The sequence below is a fragment of the Myotis lucifugus genome, unplaced genomic scaffold (assembly GCF_000147115.1).
Source record: "Myotis lucifugus unplaced genomic scaffold, Myoluc2.0 scaffold_152, whole genome shotgun sequence".
Classification (NCBI taxonomy): Eukaryota; Metazoa; Chordata; class Mammalia; order Chiroptera; family Vespertilionidae; genus Myotis; species Myotis lucifugus.
In genome coordinates, this window is record NW_005871200.1 from 2056830 (window position 1) to 2078462 (window position 21633).

The following is a 21633-nucleotide window of genomic DNA, read 5'->3' on the forward strand; positions in this document are numbered from 1 at the left end:
CTCCCAATTCCCCAGATATTAGATAAGACAACTTAAGTGCTTCAGGGAGAATATACTATGATGAGATACATGAGGAAATAAGTATAAGGACTTTAGGAATTTATTACTTTCAGCAGAATTAGAATAAGCAAGGCTTTTTGAGTAAAGAACAAATTCTTTCATTTCCCCCTTAGTTTGTACCTTCCTAATTGTTTTGGACTTGGGTGCAAACTGGTTTTGAAATTACAATTCAAATCTAAATGTTCTATTCTCTTTTATAAAGATATCTTTGTTTCATTTAATATGTAACTGATATGAAATTCATTACTATAGGACTATGCTAGTCCTTTTAATACAGTTGTCCCTAGCCCACACCCAGCATTAAGTTGGGTTTCTTATTTAAGCAGTGATGCTGACTTAACATTTAAGGGGGTTTTATGCTGTAATAATAATTTTATTTAATAATACATGAGGAAAATTTGTCAAATATCAACACTGAAAAGAAACATGTTTATATTTCATTTAAAAATTGACTCCTGTTATAAATGCAAGTAGAGGAATACCAACCTTGTAGACATCTTAGAAAACTATTTTATAGTACTAGAGGCCCGGTGCACTGGGTGGTGGTGGGGAGGAGAGAGTCCCTTAGCCTGGCCTGTGCCCTCCACAGTGCAGGAGCCCTGTGATTGATCGTTGATCGCCCCAAAGAGGTAGGCCCTGCCCATCTGGCCAGGGCCCTTTGATCGATTGCCCCAAAGAGGGAGGCCCACCAACCCGGCTGGAGCTCCATAATGGATCACCACTGCAGAGGGAGGCCCCGCTGCAGTGCCGCCTGGGCCTCCCTCTTTGAGGTGATAGATTGTGCCCCGCAGAGGGAGGCCCCGCCTACCTGCCGAAGTCCGCCAGTCGGTGGCCTGGGCCTCTCTCTTTGGGGCGATCATGGAGCTCCCCGATTGATTGTTCCGGTGGCCTGGGCCTCCTTCTGCAGGGTGTTCGTGGGGCAATGGCCGGGCCCCCAACCAATCACATTGCACCTGCCTTGGCTGGCCTGGTGTCATAGGGTGGTCGTCCGGAAGGTTCTGCTGTTCAGTTGTTCGGTCGATTTGCATACTACGCTTTTATTATTGATGGCTCAAATTTTGCCTGTGCCATTTATTAACTGTACAACCTTGCGGAAATTATTAACCTGTGTCTCAGTTTCTTCATATGTAAAACGGGAATGGTAATAGCACCTACCTCCTAGGGTTGTTTCAGGTAAAGTTACTTACTACGTGACAGGCACTATTCTAAGGCCAACCATTTAAGTGTCAGGTATAGGCCCTCCTTTAGATATTTTTCTTACCTGATTTGGGTGAACTTTCAATTGAAGTTCTGATCCATCCTTATGCTCAACAAATCCTTATGACTTTGCTCCTAAATAATACAGTGGGGCCGAAACCGGTTTGGCTCAGTGGATAGAGCGTCGGCCTGCGGACTGAAAGGTCCCAGGTTCGATTCCGGTCAAGGGCATGTACCTGGATTGCGGGCACATCCCCAGTGGGAGATGTGCAGGAGGCAGCTGATCGATGTTTCTCTCTCATTGATGTTTCTAACTCTCTATCTCTCTCCCTTCCTCTCTGTAAAAAATCAATAAAATATATTTAAAAAAAAATAATACAGTGGGGCCTTGACTTGCGAGTTTAATTAGTTCCGAGACTGAGCTTGTTAAGGAGCTCGTTAACTCAAATTACTCTATCAACTCAATGCAAAAAATCGGCTGAGAGACAGCTGGTATCTCAAAAAACTCGTTAGTCGGGACACTCATAAATCAAGGCCCCACTGTACTTGGGAACAGTATAAAATGGCTTTGGTCAATGTTCTGTGTTAATGATGGTCAAGGAAATTAGCCTGTCTTAGCAATCTTCCAGTTTCTTATTTACTAGAGGCCCAGTGCATGGATTCGTGCACCGGTGGGATCCCTCGGCCTGGCCAGCTGGCATCGGGCTGAAACCAGCTCTCCAACATCCCCCGAGGAGTCCTGGCAGGCCAGGCCGAGGGACCCCACCGGTGCAGGATTGGGGCCGGCCGGGGGTGGGGGAACTGAGGAGGGCTCTAGGGCGTGTCCAGCACTTCTTGCCCAGTCCTGATCGGCCAGACCCCAGCAGCAAGCTAACCTACTGGTTGGAGCATCTGCCCTCTAGTGGTCAGTGCGCATCATAGAGACTGGTCAAACGGTTGGACACTTAGCATATTAGGCTTTTATTATATAGGATTTTCATTCCCCTTTTTTGAAGGTAAAGCTAGTCTTTTCTGGTTAGGGTTGAACTAAAATCATAGCTTGATGGCATTTCTTTACATGCCATTTTGTAAGCTGTTAAGATTGTACTCTATATAGAATGGAGTATACAGTTTTGACATAGCATTTATTTATAAAGTGACTACTGGTCAAGTTTAGACAAGTTGTAATTCAGTGGTGTCCTGATTTTTAGGATTAAGATGATAAAAAAAAGGCTAGCAGAAAATGGAATTTTACTTAGTAAATCACCACTTCTCCTATTTAGAAATCTGATTTAATTATTGGTTACTTAACTACCTTTGCTCTAAATTTGCACAGGTTTCTAGTATCATGAAAAGCACACTCCACTGCTCTTTATTTCAGTCAGTGTAGAGGGAAGTTAGTATGTTCTTTGTCAGTGGTTCAGGATAGGCATACTTGTATTCTGAAAAGTGTATGTATACAGTCACTCCGTTGGTCTTTCTAAACCTTATAATCATAGAAACAGATTTATGTATTACATATTTACATTCCATTTTAAAATTGACTCTTGTCATAAATGCAAATAGAGGAATGGTGTGAACCCATAATTGAAAGTCTTTAAAATTCTAAACCAATCATTTGTTATATTAGTTTTACAGACACAATACAAATTAAGCTTATTTTGTTTCCCTTTCAGCACTCACCTTTGCTCTGGGTACTCTTCTCGTATGTATTTCTATTTATTTCTATGGATTACCCAGACAAGATACTACATCCATCCAACAAGGAGAAACAGCCTCAAAAGGAAGAGCCAGTGGTGTGTGATTTCAGCCTCAAAGGAGATTCCTACTAAGATTGAAACCATTTGCATTAAACTAGAGCCTTAAGTCAACCCCAGAAGGTATCTTAAACAAAGAATAATAAATTAACTATGTGGTATAAGAATTAAGAAGAAAGCTATCTTGAGTGAATTGCTACCAAGATTTAATGTGACCTGTTTGGGGTCAACCCATTTTGTTTTAGAATGAATTTTTTTATTGTATATATAATGTATATAAAAGTATGGAGATAGTACGGTTAAAAAATCATGTGAGGCTATAATATTCAAATAATAAGGTTTGGGACAATGTTAAAGGTTAAAGTGCCAAAGCCATTTCTGTACTAACTGTTGTCTTGTTTGGGTACCAGGGGAGAAGGATGGCCCCTCCTTGTTCCCCAATTCATGTACAGTATTTTGTTCCAGCAGCAGTAAAGACCTAACTCTTTTCTTACAAGAGAGACAAAAACAAGACAGGCTAGTCAGAAACAAACTGAATGTGGAACTTCTCAAACTGAATATTTCATAACTCAAGACAATGATTTCTGGGTGGTGACTGAATACTCCTGTAAGTACTGTATTTGTGCCATTTATTGTATGGATTCATATTTCTTTGCTGTTAGATGATATACTTTTCTCCAAAAAATATTTCTACTGTCTTTTGTACTTTTTTTTATAAAATATGTTTAGCTGTGGGGCTCTCAATAATTTATGAAATTGTTTTTTTAAAAAATTTTATATGAATAGGGAAATTCAGCAATAAACTTTATATGAAATCTGTTTGATCACTTTTTGTATTATAGCTATACCATTAAGGTAATGCAAAAACATAAACCCCAAACATTACATTTAAATTTTCTCTATGTTGAAATTGTATTAGTTAGTGTTCTTTGGTTGAGAATAGTAGCTATAAACCAACTATGACTAAAGATGGTATACCATACTTGCTAATATAAAACTATATTCATTCAACTAAGAAGTTTGGTTCATGCTAATTTCCCCCTCGGGTTCGTAAAATTAGATAGTCACTGATATTGATACTAGAGAAGACTTCTAGTAGCAACATTTAAAATAAATTACAGCAGTCCCAAATGGAAATGCTGGCAGCCATACTGATCAAACAGATCACATGTTAACCTAAACAATCACACAAAACATACTTTACCAATATGCAGATACGTGAAGTAAACGATTAATGTACAAGTAATTTTTTGTTATTCAATGTATCCAGTTCCCGAGTTCACCTAGTAAGTTACCTGTATACGAATCAACAAAAATAAACACGAGATCTGTTCTCTGGGTGTTATCAGCTATATTGGCAAAAGGGTGTAATACTAGTCTCTCTAAATTTTTTCAGACTAGTCATAATTATAACAAATTTGATGTAAACATTAGGTAATCTTAGTTGGTTATAAGAATAGTTTCTGGCCCTAGCCGGTTTGGCTCAGTGGATAGAGCGTCAGCCTGCAGACTGAAGGGTCCCAGGTTCGATTCCGGTCAAGGCATGTACCTTGGTTGTGGGCACATCCCCAGTAGGAGATGTGCAGGAGGCAGCTGATGGATGTTTCTCTCCCATCAATGTTTCTGACTCTATCCCTCTCCCTTCCTCTCTGTAAAAAGTCAATAAAATATATATATATATATTTTTAAAAAAAGAATAGTTTCTGGAGGAATGACATTGTGAGAAACCTCAAAGTAGAATTTAAACTCTAACCCTTAATTCCCATTAGACCACAATGCATTGAAAAGATTTAAATGAATTTTATAAAAGTCTATTTAATACTTAATGACCATGAGATTTCTTTTTAAGGATTAAGATTTAATCAGTTGATAAATCACTTATAGACTTAATATATAGATTCTGACACAGAATAATAAAATTCTAAACAGCAAGGCATATAAGAATAGATAACTAGAATTAATTAGTACTTAAAAAGCCATTTTCATTGGAAATTACATCCTACATACAGGTGTTATTCCAAGAAGTTTCATTCCATTGGCTAGGACAGAACGGACAGCTCTGAAAAGATGAAGTCTGGCCTGCAAAATAAATCAAAGAATGATTAAATGTTTAATAATAGGCTAACTATAAAATGAATAAGAATGTTTTTAAGAATAAATTTAACTTTCTTCTAAGTACAAACAATATCTGAAAAGTTCCCTGGGGTTTGCTGTAGGCAAGGGAATACAAATTCCTAGAATCCCTAACAGTAACACTGGTACCCAAGGGTTGGGGAGTGAGTGACAGTATCATATAGCACAGATTCAAAAAGGGAACCCATCTCTGTAACACTTTATGTAGGAAAATCTACTTCATAGTTTAGTATGTTGGAAAGTAGATAAATGTTGATTGTTACAACCCAATTCTAATTATTAAGTACATTGCTGTAGTTGAACAATTGGATACTATTTTAGAAACATTTGCAAGACTGACTCCGTAATATTAGTCTGGGGAAGCTAGAGATTATACACAAAACACTCAGTGTAACATACCCCAGCCACTTCAGGAGGACTCTGTTTTATGGGCAGTGTTCTGTGTGCCACAGCTGCAAGGTGACTGAAAAGAGAAATCCTGATCAGGACCAGTAGTAAGTAATAGCCTATTGTAACATATACGCCTGATATCTAATCTTACTTACTCAATTTAAAGATTAAAAAAAAATCAAAGCCTATATACAACCATTAAAATGTATCAAAAGTTGAAGGTCCTGGCTGGGTAGTTTAGTTGGTTAGAGCATCATCCCGAGATGCCAAGGTTTTGGGAAACAAGCAACCAATGAATGCATAAATACACTGAGTGGCCAGATTATTATGACCACCCCATCAGTACTTCGTTGGGCCACCTTTTGCCTTCAATACTGCGGCGATTCTTCTTGGCATTGACTCCACAAGATGTTGAAAGGTGATGCGAGGAATCTGACACCATGCCTGATGAATAGCACTGTCCAGATCTGTGAGATTTGATGGTTGTGGAACCAGCTGCCTGATGACTCTCTTAACTTCATTCCACAAATGCTCAATTGGATTGAGATCTGGTGATTGTGGGGGCCACCTAAGCAAGGTAAAGTCTCCCTTATGTTCTTGAAACCACTCCTGCACAATACGAGCACCGTGGCATGGCGCATTGTCTTGTTGGAAGAAGCCATCTCCATTGGGATACGCCATCAACATGATAGGATGAACTTTATCAGCAACGATACTTAGGTATGTTGTGATATTCAGACGTTGTTCCACACGAATTAAAGGGCCCAAATCATGCCAGGAAAACATGCCCCAAACCATAACACTGCCCCCACCAGCTTGAAGGGTTGTACTCATGCATGTGGAGTGCATGCTTTCAAGCTGTTTCCGCCAAATTCTCACTCTGCCATCTGCATGATGCAACTGCATGATTCATCGGACCACATGACTTTTTTCCAATGCTCGACTGTCCAATCCTTGTGTTCCTGTGTGATTTGGAGATGTTTTATCTTGGTAACTGCAGACACCAAAGGTGTTCGAACAGGCCTTCGGCTTCCACATCCCATACGATGCAGTGTACACCTAATTTGCCTACAAACATCAGGTGGTCATAATAACCTGGCCACTCAGTGTAAGGGTAACAACAAATCCATCTCTCCTCTCCCCCTCCCTCCCTCTCTCTCTGAAAAAAGAAGATGGTTTCATTATTAGTTTTATAAGTATAGCAGACCCCTTTCTAATGAGCTTTTCCTCATTAGGCTTCCTTTATGGTCTGGCCTTTCCCCCTCTGTATGGTGAAGAGGTCAGGTAGAGACTAGTTATGAGTGCACTCTGCACACATACCGGTCACTCATCTTTAAAACATTTTTTCTATTTAGGTAAGGCAGCAATTACAGCAGTGTACCAGAGAAATGATGCTTATGACATTTGTTTCAATGATTAAGTGGCATTTAATAAGACTTTCTGGCTTCTTCATTTCTATATGCCTAAGTGGATTTTAAAGGAAAAAATTATTTAAATCTAGGGAAGACAAAATAAAAAGCATAATTAAGAGAACAGTCCCAATAAATCTTTGGTTTCAATAAGTCTTGAGTAAAAGCAAATATTTCTGAAATAGCTTTACGGGGAGACAGTTATCACTCAGAAGACAGATCAAATAGTCAAGTTTCTAAAATGGCTACCATGAAATGCCTATCATAGAGTGTCACTGACTTGCTTCTCAATTCATTCTTGCCCTCTAGCTGATATTTCTATGCCTCTGCTTAAAGCTTTTTGTGGACCTTGCTGCCCTGAAAATAAGATGAAATGCCTTAGTACATGGCAGAAATGCTTCATCTGACCCCGCCCAGGACTATGCTGATCGTTCCTTTAATGATCATGTTCTTGCTTAATTCTGGGCTTTCTCCTCCTCCTTGCTTCTCCTACTTAATATCTACTCCTTTCCTCTGAAAAGTCCTCTCTGATCCCTCAAGGCTGGGCTGAGTGCCCTGACATTTTCTCTCACATCCACTCTAGCCTAACACATACGCACTGTTCTGTAACCTCCTATGAGGCTGCTGTTTCCTGTTCACTTGACTGAGTGAATAGATGAACATTGATTGCTAATTTGCAAAGATGAAGCAAGAATTCCTGTAACTTAAAGCACATAATATTTTTAGGCCAAAGGATTTATTTATAGGAACACTTCAGATGAAGGAAAGGTCCTTTGTCAGATCAGGCCTCAGCTGTCTGGTTACACCTGAAAATAACAAGATTATGAAAGTACCTTAGAGTTAGAAGATAGCTGACAATGTGCCTGGGTTGAAGGTCCTGAGATGATCTATAAAGCACTTCGTCAAACCTAAAAGAAAGATGACAGGAGCAACTGTCAGGGGAAGACTGTGCACATGTTACACTATGCTAAGCTGTTAAGACAGATATCTAAGATGTAAGGTTGACTTGACATCACTAAGGGTAGGAAGTATATGAAAAAAGACCTGTGTACAGTTGAAGGTAAGGGCACATTTTTCTCTCACAAATTTCTGGATGGCAGGCACTTTCTAAATCATCTTTTCCTTAGGCCTACTTCAGCATAAGGACTCAACCATGGCTGTTAAACTGAACGTAAAAGCTGCTTAGTGATGTTTATGGACATAATCTAGAAACAAGCAAACAGTGTCTACCCTCAATGCCAAGAAATCCAAGTTGGCTTATTTTTCCTCATAAACTAGGTCCTTTTGATCCCAGGAAAGAATCACTGGCCGCTGTGTGGCAATCAGACAAAACTGCCTTGTTAACCGTCCGCATCCCTGCTGGAGCCTGAGCTCTCACAAGGCTGGCTTCCCCAGTGATGCTGGAGAGAGCTCAAAGGTGCAGTCTCCTGCCCAGATGAGGGCATCAGACAGATGCATATTTGAAACTGTGACTTGAAACCAAGAGGCAAATGAAAGACTCAGGGAAGCTGTGTAAAGGCAAGGATTTTCCTTTACTTATCATAGAGGGTGAGAAGATGATCTTTTAAAAAATTACACAGTTATGCTTTTACCAGGGTTCACATTCTCATACTACCTAAAGGGTGGTAGGCGCTTAGGCTAATTCAGTGGTGGTAATATTTTTAAAACCTAATGACTATTCATTCATATGCCCTCTGTGTACCCTTAAAGGGCAATCACTTTTTAGTCTACCTTGAGGAAAATGTTGTCTAGAGGCAGGAGCTAGCTACTAACTAGCCTGTTCCCTCCAGTGGTTAGCAAACCACCAACAATCATTTTGTAACCAGACCCCACAGGTCAGGCCCTCTGCTTATCTCTGCAAGTTAGGTCCTCTGTTTTCCCCTAACAAAACTATATTAACCCACCCATTCCCTTGTAGCGATAGGCTGCTTAATGTTTAAACTGTGGGGCTTAGCAAGACTGACCAGTACCTGGATTAATAATTTATGACCTACTGGTCAAACAACCATTTCAGGAAAACCACAGATAACATCTTAATTCAATGTTTCTGCTTCTTCAGAGAAAGGAATGGTCACAGGGCAATAATTTACAAGCTGACTTTGCAGAAAATGATGGAGACTCAATACCACCCATGACCCATGTGCCTTCTGACAGCATCTTAGAATCTACTCCTTGAGACCTATCAAGAGACCAAAGACCGTGGGTATTTACCCTAACACCCCTCTCCCAGCTTAAAAATCCTTAACCTCGTCCAGCGGTAAGATGGATTTGAGGTACTATTAGGTCTCATACATCTTGGTTGGCTCCTCAATCAATAAATTCCAAATGCTGAGGTTTTGAGTTTTGGCCTTTCGAAGCATTGGGCATAGGAACCTGGGTTCAGAACAATTTCACTAAGCAGAAGCTGACTCAATAATACTCGAAAACCATACCTGAGAAGATGCTGGAGAATTGAAACAGACTGCGGCTCTTGTAAACAAGCAGTGTTGTAGTCATCCAGATAACCACATCCAAAAGTCTCTTCCAAACTGTAATCAAAAGTTTGAAACAACAAAGGATTAAACAAGTCATCGAAGGACACATAATTGTAAGTGATGAACACCATGTCATAATACAGTCTTGCTCTCCTTAATATATAGTCATGCCCCATAATGCTGGTCAACGATGGGCGGAGTATAGGATGGTGCTCCCATAAGATTATAATGGAGCTGAAAAATTCCTATCACTTTGTGATATTATAGCTGTCATAACACTGTAGTACAATGCACTATACAAATACTTAACCACTGCGTGACAACTGACTACAGTGTTCAGTACAGTAACACGCTGTACAGATTTGTAGCCTATGAGCTGTAGGAAAACAGTATCTATTACCCCAAAATATGTCTATCTGGCATAAGGATTATTTAGGCTGGTTAATTTTAAGAGATAATAGATACAATAGGGGAGAAGCTCTGAAAATCAAGTAGAAGTTACACTTCGTAAAAGACATTTATATTTGTAAGAGAATCTCCATTTGTAAGGGTGTCTCCCTGCGGTACCCTGAAGATGAAGATGACCTTATTTCTAGAAACTCTTATCAATGAAGAAGACCAGGAATTAAATCTGCGTAACAATCTCACCCTTGTTTTTTACTGTGCTCTTCCTGGTAACCTTCCATAACTGACCACCCTCACCCCCAACATCTCCTTTTGTCTTCAACTGAAGATGGTATTTTAAGGTGGTGGCTCCAGGCATTTTGGCGAGTAACTCAGTTTTCCTGGGTCTCTTCCATGTACACTGGAAGTATACACATTATTAAACTTTAGTTTTTCTCCTGCTAATCTGTCTTTTTTTAAATATATATTTTTAATTTTTTACAGAGAGGAAGGGAGAGGGAGTTAGAAACATCGATGAGAGAGAAACATTGATCAGCCGCCTCCTGCACAGCCCCCACTGGGGATGTGCCCGCAACCAAGGTACATGCCCTTGACTAGAATCGAACCTGGGACTCTTTAGTCCGCAGGCCGACGCTCTATCCACTGAGCCAAACCAGTTAGGGCTAATCTGTCTTTTATTATAGGAATATTTCAGTCAGGAATCCAGAAGGAAGGGTACAGGGAAATTATTTTTGCTCCCCTACAGAGCAATAGGCTAAATAGCACACAGCCTAGGTGTGTGTAGCAGGCTATACCGTCTAGATTTATGAAAATGCACTCTATGATGTGTGCACAATCATGAAATCACCCAAGAACGCATTTCTCAGTCATGCTCCACTTAGTGACAGGGCCTGTCTTTAAAGGTAAGTTCAACCGGATGCTTCAATTTTTCTTTAAAAAATATTTTTTATTTATTTTTTATTTTTAGAGTGAGTAAGAAGAGGAGAGGGATAAACAAGAAAGAGAGAGAGAGAGAGAGAGAGAGAGAGACACTGATCAGTTGCCTCCCGCATGCACACCAACCATGCATCAAACTCACAACCTGTGCTATGTGCCCTGATGGAACTGAACTCGCCACTTTTTGGTGTACGAGACGAGGCTCCAACAGAGCCACACCAGCCAGGGCTTGATGCCTCAATTTTTCCTAAATCTGTATCGTTATCTGAAAACAGAGTATATTCTTTTGGTAGGATTATTGTGAATACTAAATAAAGTAATATGCATAAAAGCATTTCCTACATAGGTGCTCAATAAATATTTTAGAAACTCCACACAAAAAAACAACATAACAGGTAGGCAGTCCACTGTACTTTAACTAGTTTTGAATATGAGATATCAGAGAAGCCTGGAAAATAGGGCCTTTGGTCTTAGGACTGCAGCAGTCAAACCCCACCCTGGGAAGGGCAGAGTGGCCCACTGTTTCCCTGCAGCCTCTTCTCACCTGTGGAGGCGGGCGTGCGTGTACTGCAGGAAGACACCTGTGTCCCCACGACTCTGGAACACACGGTCCCAGCTGAACTGATAGTCAGATAAGAGTGAACCTCTGAAGTCCTAAAATGACAGAGGAATCTCAGTGCTGGGATCCGTTCTACTACCACACAAAAGGGTCTCAGGAAGCAGTCTAACAGACCTGGATAATGAGTGCCGCCAGCCCGACCCTCTCTGCAGTCTCCTGCGGGTTCTCCAGTTCTTTGGTGGCTGAAACAGAAAAAGGTGGTATCGTTAACCTGCATGAACCTACACAGAGTCAGGGACTGAAGTGGAGACAAAATCAGCCAAAAATGAATGCTGGCAGTATCAAGAACAAACAGGTTTACAGTGGGCAATTTACTTTTCTAATTTGGGTTAATTTACCTTTGATTGATGATAATTCCCCTGCCTTCATTAAAAGGGAAAATACTCGAATTTATTTTTTTAATAAATATCCCTTATAAGAAAATATCCTTCTAAGGCAATAGATATAGCTGGCACTTATTTTTTCAAAGGTGAAGGTTAAACAAAGCCATGAAAAGAGGCCATGGCAATATCAACTCAGATTACTGAACTGAACAATACTTGAGCAGCCAAGTCTGAAAATTCCGGCACCTTTAATTAGTGAAAGCTATTTTTTAACAAGGTTAGTGAAAGTTCAATGGAGGAACGGTCATAATAAATCACACTGCACAAAAGTCCAGCAAAATATGAAAGTGGCATATAGGGTAAATCCTTCTTTTTTTACAGCTGCACAGCATTCCATGGTATAAATGTACCACAGCTTTTTTATCCACTCATCTACTGATGGGCACTTGGGCTGTTTCCAGATCTTAGCTATTATAAATTGCGCTGCTATAAACATGGGGTGCATATGTTCTTTCTGATTGGTGTTTCGTGTTTCTTAGGATATATTCCTAGAATTGAGATCACTGGGTCAAATGGCAGTTCCATATTTAATTTTTTAAGGGAACCCCATACTGTTTTTCATTTTGGCTGCACCAGTCTGCATTCCCACAAGCAGTATACTAGGGTTCCCTTTGTTTAACCTTCACCCTTGCCAGCACTTGTCATTTGTTGATGGTAGCTAGGGGTGGGTGGGTGGGTGGGACGAGATTAACCAAAGAACTTATATGCATATATACATAACCCATGGACACAGGTAATAGGGTGGTGAAGGCCTGGGGTGGGGGATGGGAGCAGGCTAGAAGAGGTCAACAGGGGAAAAAGGAGACGTATGTAATACTTTCAACAATAAAGATTTTTTAAAACAGGAAGATAAGTTATTATAACAAAAAAAAGTGAATTCACTCTTAATAGAAGCCATGTTCTGTAGCATCCTTAATCGAATCTCATTTAAGACATCTTCCAGAAAAGTGACATCTCCTCTTCGAGTCCTCATTCCCTGCACCACTCCGAAGGGCACATGTTGGCACCTGAAATGGAGGGGCATTTAGTTAACTGAACACTGAGAAAGAGCTGGTTACCAAAGGATAGAATAACACCCTTTAGAGAGTAGTCTGAACTTAACTCTCATAATGGGGTTTTACAAAATTAACAGATTGAAACATGATGTCATTTACTATATGCCACAAATGTTAAACACACAGCATTATTTTAGAGAGATAATCACTAGCATAATTGCCTTTATGAAAAACAGGAAGGGGGGTAAAGAATTCTGAAAATCAGCCCTAGCTGGTTTGGCTCAGTGGATAGAGCATTGGCCTGCAGACTGAAGGGTCCCGGGTTTGATGCCAGCCAAGGGCACATGCCCAGGTTGTGGGCTCGATCCCCAGTAGGGGGCGTGAAGGAGGCAGCCAATCAATGGTTCATTTTTATCATTGATGTTTTTCTCTCTCTACTTCCTCTCTGAAATCAATAAACATATATTAAAAAAAGAATTTTGAAAATCAAGCCACTGAGAGCAGACATCTAATAAAAGCATTTATTAAATGTTTATATAAGCTACGTATTAATACAGCCAGGCATAAATTAACACACATAAAAAATCTGCTTTCCCACACTAACACCTTGAAACTTAGAAGTAAAGTTTCAATGAAAATTTTTAAAAACTTGGCACATTTTTGGATTTGGCTGACCTAACAATGATTCTGGAGGCAGGTAATTAAGAACCATGTACACATTACCTTTTTGCCCAGTCATATCCCATGATCTGCAGCATTTGGAACACTTGCTGAAAATGCCTTTTTTGCCCCTTATCTGTCTTTGGAGGGAAAAAGGTATTTAAAATAAAAGAACAATGATAATCTACAGAAATATGTTGGACATGAATTAAATGAAAATATTTGAGTTCTGACAGACTACAGTCATTGTTAATTGATATGTTTTAAATAAACACATAAAGAGGATGCCACCAGAAGACTGTCTTAGTGAGTGCACTAGATGAGAAGGAAGAAAGAGCTGCTATACTGTAAGGAGGAAATTCAAACTTTAATATTCTGAATTTTCTATTTAAATTCCTTCTCTCCCAGCTGTTATGATCTTTATCTCAAAAAAGAACAAAGCTAAGCTCTAAAAAGATATTTAATGGCAACGTTTTTTCTTAGGGGAAAGGAGGTTACACATGGAAGTGAAAGGGAAGAAGAGACAAATACTCAGCAACAAATGGAACGGATACAAACAAGAGATTGGGTGGATCTCAAGGGCATTCATGATGCTGAGTTAAAAAAGCCAATCTGAAAAGGTCACGCACTGTGAATGCATTTATATAACATTTGTACAATGACAAAACTGTAGTGATGAAGAACAGAGAAGTGGTTGCCAAGGGCTAGGGTTGGGGAGAAGGTGTGGTTGTCATGAAGGAGTTTGTTTTGTGATGGAACAGTTTTGTATCCTGAATGTGGTGATCGTTATGTGCATCTACATATGTGATAAAATTTCACAAAAACACACCACACAAAAAAACATTCAGGCCCTTATACCAGTGATGTGAAAATTGGCAAGATTTAATTAAGGTCTCTTCCAATGTCACTTTCTTGGTATGGACATAGTATTATGGTTATGTAAGATACTATCTTTGGGGAAGGCTAGGTAGAGGGCATATGAAAACTCTATCCTATTTTAAAACTTGTGAGTCTTAATATATTTAAAATAGAAAGTTATTTTTTAAAGTGTATGACAGTGACCTGTACATATTTATTTTATATAAGCATTTTCCTGATTTAGATAATTTTGTTTTTACTATGAAACAATGTGAACTTTCAAATTTTTATGTGTTTTTTTAAACATCGTGGTTACCACCTTAATCACACTTAGTACTGAATTCTTTCTATAGTTTGACAAAATTATTTTTCCATAATTTTTCAACATGGCATAAATTTTCAACCCAATTTCTATCTTTGCAATTTTCGTGAGGTAGGGATCATAAACTTTTGTTCTTTACTGTTGATTACTTACCACATAAATCATTGTATCAAAATTATATTTGTCCATTCGATCTATAGCGGCTGCAAGATCTCTGAAAAAATGGCCATAAATTAAGAGTTACTAAGCACATCTGGGTAATAATTTGTTTTACCTATTTAATAGTAATGAAGCTTTTCTAATTAAGAACTCCTGTTATCCCACAGGTTGGGGTATATTACCCATGCTTGTATAATCCCAATATCATATTTTGAGATACCAAGTAAAAATAATAAAAATAGCTTTGGGAAAAGCAATAATAAGTGTGCTATGAAAAGATAAAAAAATAAATGAGTAAGACTCTGGGACAAGTAGTAATAATAACTAAAATAGCTCTAGGTATGTTCTTGCCTCTGTCAAATATTAATTGAGCATAGTGGTTTGGGTCGATTTCTGGGTTCTCTATTCTATTCCATTGATCTATATGTCTGTTCTTGTGCCAGTACCAGGCAGTTTTGAGAACAGTGGCTTTGTAATACAGCTTGATATCTGGTATTGAGATCTCTCCCACTTTGTTCTTTTTTCTCAGGATTGCTGCAGCTATTCGGGGTCTTTTTTTTTATTCCAGATGAATTTTTGGAGAGCTCGTTCTAGGTCTGTGAAATATGCTGTTGGCATTTTAATGGGCAGTGTATTGAATATATAGATTGCTTTGGGTAGTATGGACATTTTAATGATGTTGATTCTACCAATCCATGAACATGGTATGTTCTTCCATCTGTTTATATCTTCCTCTACCTCTTTTTTCAGTGTCCTGTAGTTTTCCGAGTACAGGTCTTTTACCTCCTTAGTTAAGTTTATTCCTAGGTATCTTAATTTCTTTGGTGCGATGGGAAATGGAATTATTTTTAAATCTCTCTTTCTGTAAGTTCACTATTGGTGTATAAAAATGCCATAGATTTCTTGGTGTTAACAGTCTCTTCAATAAACGGTGTTGGGAAAATTGGACAGATACATGCAAAAAAAAAAAAAAAAAAAACCAGACCACCAACTTACACCATACACAAAAAAAAACCTCAAAATGGATAAAGGACTTAAATGTAAGATGGGAAACCATAAAAATATTAGAGGAATCCACAGGCAGCAAAATCTCATATGCCAAAGCAGTATCTTCACCGATACAGCTCTTACGGCAATGGAAACTAAAGAGAAAATAAATAAGTGGGACTACATCAAAATAAAAAGCTTCTGTATAGCAAAAGAAACCATCAACAAAACAACAAGAAAGCCCACTGCATGGGAGAACGTATTTGCCAATGTTATCACCAATAAGGGTTTAATCTCCAACATTTACAGGGAACTCATACAACTAAACAAAAGGAAGATAAACAACCCAATCAAAAAATGGGCAACGGACCTAAATAGATACTTTTCGAAAGAGGACATAAGGGAGGCCAAGAGACATATGAAAACATGCTCAAAGTCACTAATCATCTGAAAGATGCAAATCAAAACGACAATGCAGTATCAACTCACACCTATCAGAATGGCTAACATCAACAAATCAACAAATGACAAGTGCTGGCAAGGATGCAGAGGAAAAGGAACCCTCGTGCACTGCTGGTGGGAATGCAGACTGGTGCAGCCACTGTGGAGAACAGTATGGAGTGTCCTCAAAAAACTAAAAATGGAACTCTCATTTGACCCAATGATCCCACTTCTAGGAATATATCCCAAGAAAATAGAAACACCAATCAGATAAGGATATATACACCCCTATGTTCATAGCAGCACAATTTACAATAGCTAAGATTTGGAAACAGCCTAAGTGCCCATCAGCAGATGAGTGGATTAAAAAACTGTGGTACATCTACATCAGTGGTCGGCAAACTGCGGCTCGCAAGCCACATGCGGCTCTTTGGCCCCTTGAGTGTGGCTCTTCCACAAAATACCGACTTCTGGGCATGGGCCACGAAGTTTCAATCGCACTGTACATGCACGCCCACACGTGGTAATGGGGGGAAGGGGTAAGGACACGTGTAATACCTTAATCAATAAAGAAAAAAAAATGGTCAAAAAATAAATAAGATAGGGGAGAAACCAAGATGGCGGAATAGGTAAACACCGGAAATTGCTGCCTGCCACAACTTAAAAAATACAACTAAAAGACAAAACGGACATCATCCAGAACTACTGGAAGGCTGGCTGAGTGGAAATTCTACAACTAGAAGGAAAGAGAAAAGCACACTGAGACTCAGAGGAGGTGCGGTGTGGAAGTAAAGTGCAGAGGTACGGAGGCGCACGCGGAAACGGCTGCAACTGAGGACGCGGCTGTCTTTTTGAATCGGGAGGGAGTCACAAGCCCCCGACTGTTCTGAACTCCAGTTCCAGGAAGTCTCTGGGGACCCAGACTCATACAGGGAGAAACTGGACTATCTGGCATCAGTCGAGGGCGGCTTTCTCTCAGAGGTGCTTGCAGTGATTACCGGGACACTAAGACACGGGGCCTCTTAGGGCAGGGCTGAGGATCAGCCATAGCTGTTTGCTCCACCCTGTTGATTCCCTGAGACCCCGCCCCACCCAAGCTGCTAGCAGAAGCTTTTGCATATGAATGCCCTGGCCCTTTGCAATCTGAAAATTACCTAACAAACTGCAGCTGGGCCAGACAGACCCAGAACTTCCAAGAGAAGGCCCAAGGCCCCACAGCAGCTTGCATTGCTTCACAGCTGGGCCTCATCTGGGCACCTCCAAACCCCGAACAAGGAAGGGGAATCTGCAGATCTCTTCGTAGCTCCTGCTGGGTAGCCTCAGGCAGAGGCTAAATTAGCACCTCCTTAGAGATCCAAGAGCCAGTGTACCCAGTGGTCAGAGTGGGACCATCCAGATTACAACTCCTCGGATCCATAAGGGACACACTCAGGGGGCAGACTCAGTGAGCACCAAAGCCCCACTGAAGCAAGTCTTGCCCCAGAAGGGTGTCTCCACCGCAGAAGTTCTCCCACTGCAGACACAGCTGATTCTCACAGCCAATTGGCCTGGAGGTCAATCCCTCCCAGTGTTACCTACAACAATCAAGGCTTAACTACAACAAGACTGTGCACAAAGCCCACAAGGGGGTGCACCAAGAGTGTCTACCTCAGGTAATTGGGGAGGCTGAGCCACTGGGCCCTATAGGACACCTAGCACAGAAAGCCACTCTATCGACACAGCGAAGCATAAAAAAAATGCGGAGACAAAGAAACAGGACACAAATGACAGAAATGGAGGAAAGCAAACTACTGGATATAGAGTTCAAAACCACGGTTATAAGGTTTTTCAAGAATTTTCTAGAAACCGCCGATAAACTTAATGAGACCCTCAAGAAATCTAGTGAGACCCTCAAGGTTGTGATAAAGGACCAACTAGAAATTAAGCATACACGGACTGAAATAAAGAATATTATACAGACTCCCAACAGCAGACCAGAGGAGCGCAAGAATCAAGTCAAAGATTTGAAATGCGAAGAAGCAAAAAACACTCAACCGGAAAAGCAAAATGAAAAAAGAATCCAAAAATACGAAGATAGTGTAAGGAGCCTCTGGGACAGCTTCAAGCGTACCAACATCCGAATAATAGGGGTGCCAGAAGAAGAGAGAGAGCAAGATATTGAAAACCTATTGGAAGAAATAATGACAGAAAACTTCCCCTACCTGGTGAAAGAAATAGACTTACAAGTCCAGAAAGCGCAGAGAACCCCAAACAAAAGGAATCCAAAGAGGACCACACCAAGACACATCATAATTAAAATGCCAAGAGCAAAAGACAAAGAGAGAATCTTAAAAGAAGCAAGAGAAAGACAGTCAGTTACCTACAAGGGAGTACCCATATGACTGTCAGCTGATTTCTCAACAGAAACTTTGCAGGTCAGAAGGGAGTGGCAAGAAATATTCAAAGTGATGAATAGCAAGAACCTACAACCAAGATTACTTTATCCAGCAAAGCTATCATTCAGAATTGAAGGTCAGATAAAGAGCTTCACAGATAAGAAAAAGCTAAAGGAGTTCATCACCACCAAACCAGTATTATATGAAATGCTAAAAGGTATCCTTTAAGAAGAGGAAGAAGAAAAAGGTAAAGATAAAAATTATGAACAGCAAATACATATCTATCAACAAGTGAATCTAAAAATCAAGTGAATAAAAAATCTGATGAACAGAGTAAACTGGTGAATATAATAGAATCAGGGGCATAGAAAGGGAGTGGACTGACAATTCTTGGGGGGAAAGGGGTGTGGGGGTGCAGGAAGAGACTGGACAAAAATCTTACATGTACGGATGAGGACAGTGGGAGGGGTAAGGGCAGAGGATGGGGTGGGAATGGGGTGGGAACTGGGTGGAGGAGAGCTATGGGGGGAAAAAAGAGGAACAACTGTAATAATCTGAACAATAAAGATTTAATTAAATTTAAAAAAAAGAAATAACTAGCTTGCTTTACTTTAATTTTCAATGTCACTTCTGGAAGTAGATACATGAGAAGTTAGTGATTTACATTTGGTACTTTTGATTCTATAAGTTCAAAAACAATAAATGTTTAATAAAATAAAATCTCAAGAAATGTCAAAAGTAAGTATAAGTGTCTTCACACGTTTTAGAAAAAGTTAAAAATAAATGAGATTTAAAGTAAAAAAAAAATAAATAAGATAGCTCTAGGCAAAGTGTCTGTAGGTAAATATTTCAGGATCTATTAATTATAAAAATAAAAAACCTATTGTAAAGAATCACCTAATTGTCACCTATTTGCAATACACTCTGTTAAAGAACACATTTAAAAATAGTTGATGTAGTAACTAAATAGATAAATTCTAGCTACTCCTCAATTAGTATGATCAAGGAGTTTCAGTCTTGGATCAGTCATAAGTAATATTTTCTAAAGCATTTTAAAAGATCATAAAGTATTTTAATAAAAGTTCTATTAAACTCTTTCATCTCTGATTAACTAGAAAAGACCCAGTTTACATGTTGTATAAAATAATAAAAAATAAACCATAAACTATGAAATTTCAAGTTAAGATGATAAAAATGTTGAAATTAAAGTGATTTTTGACAATATATGATACTGGGGTAGGATTTAAAAAGTTCCTAGCTCTTTTGAAATGGTAGGATTATCAAAATATCATTAGTACTCACCTCATAATCCTATCTAATAATAGACAAACATGGTAATTAACCGTACCTCCGACACGCTTCCCATTGGCTAATCAGGGCAATATGCAAATTAACTGCCAACCAAGATGGCGGCCGTCAGCCAGGCAGCTGAAGCGAACAAGAGGCTTGCTTGCGCCAGTGAAGGAGGAAGCCAAGGTTCCCCGCCTGCCGCTGCTGGGCTCTGAGCTTGCACTCTAAGCAACTATGTTGCAATTATAGAAGCTAAACAATCCCCATGCTTTCAGCCAGCCCGCCCAGCTGGAGTTGCAACAGAGTTTCGATTATAGAACCCAAACAAACCCAGATACCTGCTTTCAGCAGCCGAGGCCTCAGAGCTGGAGCCGAGCCTCAGAGCTAAAGCTGGCTCTCAGCTCCAGTGACAGCCATAGAAGGTAAATAAATCCCAGAATAAAAAAAAGAAAAAAGAAAAAAAAAGGAGAGGTTGGGAGCTTCAGTCACCCGCCAGCCTGAAAACGGCCCTCAGCCCCTCACCCAGACTGGCCAGGCACCCAAGCGGGACCCCCACCCTGATCTAGAACACCCTTCAGGGCAAACCAGCCGGCCCCCACCCATGCACCAGGCCTCTATCCTATATAGTAAAAGGGTAATATGCCTCCCAGCACCGGGATCAGCGGACCCCCACCCATGCACCAGGACTCTATCCTATATAGTAAAAGGGTAATATGCCTCCCAGCACCGGGATCAGCGGAGCCGCGAGGCCTCCTAACACCCAGATCAGCAGAGCAGTGAGGCCTCACTGCCCAGGTGTCAAGCGGAGCCGGGAGGCCTCCTAGCACCAAGATCAGCTGAGCAGCGAGGCCTCACTGCCCCAGTGTCAAGCAGAGCCACGAGGCCTCCCAGCACTGGGATCAGCGGAGCTGAGAGGCCTCCTGGCCCTGGATCAGCGTGACAGGGGGCAGCGCCCAAACCCCCTGATCGCCCTGCGGCTCTGTGTGTGACAGGGGCAGGGCCACAACCTCCCTATCCGCCCTGCTCTGTTCGTGACAGGGGAAGGCGCCCCCCACCCCCGTGATCAGGCCTGCTCTGTGCCTGATAGGGGGGAGCTCCCCAACCCCCCATGGGCCCTGCTCTGTGTGTGACGGGGTGGAGCCGCAACCTCCCCATCGGCCCTGCCTTGAGTGTGACGGGGGGGGGGGGGACTCCCCAACCCCCTGATCGGCCCTGCTGTGTGTGTGACAGGGTGCGGCTCCCCAACCCCCCATGGGCCCTGCTCTGTGTGTGACGGGGTGGAGCCGCAACCTCCCCATCGGCCCTGCCCTGAGTGTGACGGGGGGGGGGGAGCTCCCCAACCCCCTGATCGGCCCTGCTGTGTGTGTGACGGGGTGGAGCCGCAACCTCCCCATCGGTCCTGCCCTGAGTGTGACGGGGGGGAGTGCCCCAACCCCCTGATCGGCCCTACTCTGTGTGTGACAGGGGCGAGCTCCCCAACCCCCTGATCAGCCCTGCTCTGTGCGTGACATGGGGGAGCTCCCCAACCCCCTGATCGGCCCTGCTCTGTGTGTGACAGGGTACGGAGCCCCAACCCCCCTAATGGGCCCTGCTCTGTATTTGATAGGTGGCATTCCCCAACCTCCTGATCGTCCCTGCTCTGTTCGTGACAGGTTGTGGCGTCGCATCTTCCCCCATTGACCCTGTCTTGATTTTGAAAGGGGATGGTCCCTCATCTCCTCAAGCGGCCCTGTTTTATTTTCCTTCAGGCCAACAATTTTGCATATATTTTTTTTTTTTTTTTCTTCTTTATTTTTCTCTATAT

The 21633-nt window shown here is 41.1% G+C and overlaps 2 protein-coding genes across 5 annotated transcripts in view; one reads left to right on the forward strand and one right to left on the reverse strand.

Annotated features, from left to right (window-relative positions):
- The window catches only part of SLC35A1 (solute carrier family 35 member A1), a 66273-nt gene that overhangs the window by 25350 nt on the left and 19290 nt on the right, over positions 1–21633 (forward strand). For 3 of the 4 annotated variants that reach the window (XM_006095357.3, XM_014461393.2, XM_014461396.2), the window contains exon 8: positions 2913–3812. In XM_006095357.3, coding sequence (XP_006095419.1) covers positions 2913–3040 — 128 coding nt within the window. In that variant the 3' untranslated portion in view covers positions 3041–3812. Of the gene's footprint in view, positions 1–2912; positions 3813–21633 lie in introns of those variants that run through there. The other variant, XR_002830847.1, reaches the window with a different exon arrangement.
- RARS2 (arginyl-tRNA synthetase 2, mitochondrial) overlaps positions 4789–21633 on the reverse strand; it is a 67690-nt gene continuing 50845 nt past the window's right edge. Inside the window, exons 12-20 of the mRNA XM_006095359.3 lie at positions 14731–14791; positions 13461–13537; positions 12625–12749; positions 11474–11541; positions 11285–11394; positions 9358–9453; positions 7759–7833; positions 5526–5589; positions 4789–5072 (exon numbers count right to left, since the gene is read on the reverse strand). Coding sequence (XP_006095421.1) covers positions 4986–5072; positions 5526–5589; positions 7759–7833; positions 9358–9453; positions 11285–11394; positions 11474–11541; positions 12625–12749; positions 13461–13537; positions 14731–14791 — 763 coding nt within the window. The 3' untranslated portion in view covers positions 4789–4985. The remainder of the gene's footprint in view (positions 5073–5525; positions 5590–7758; positions 7834–9357; positions 9454–11284; positions 11395–11473; positions 11542–12624; positions 12750–13460; positions 13538–14730; positions 14792–21633) is intronic.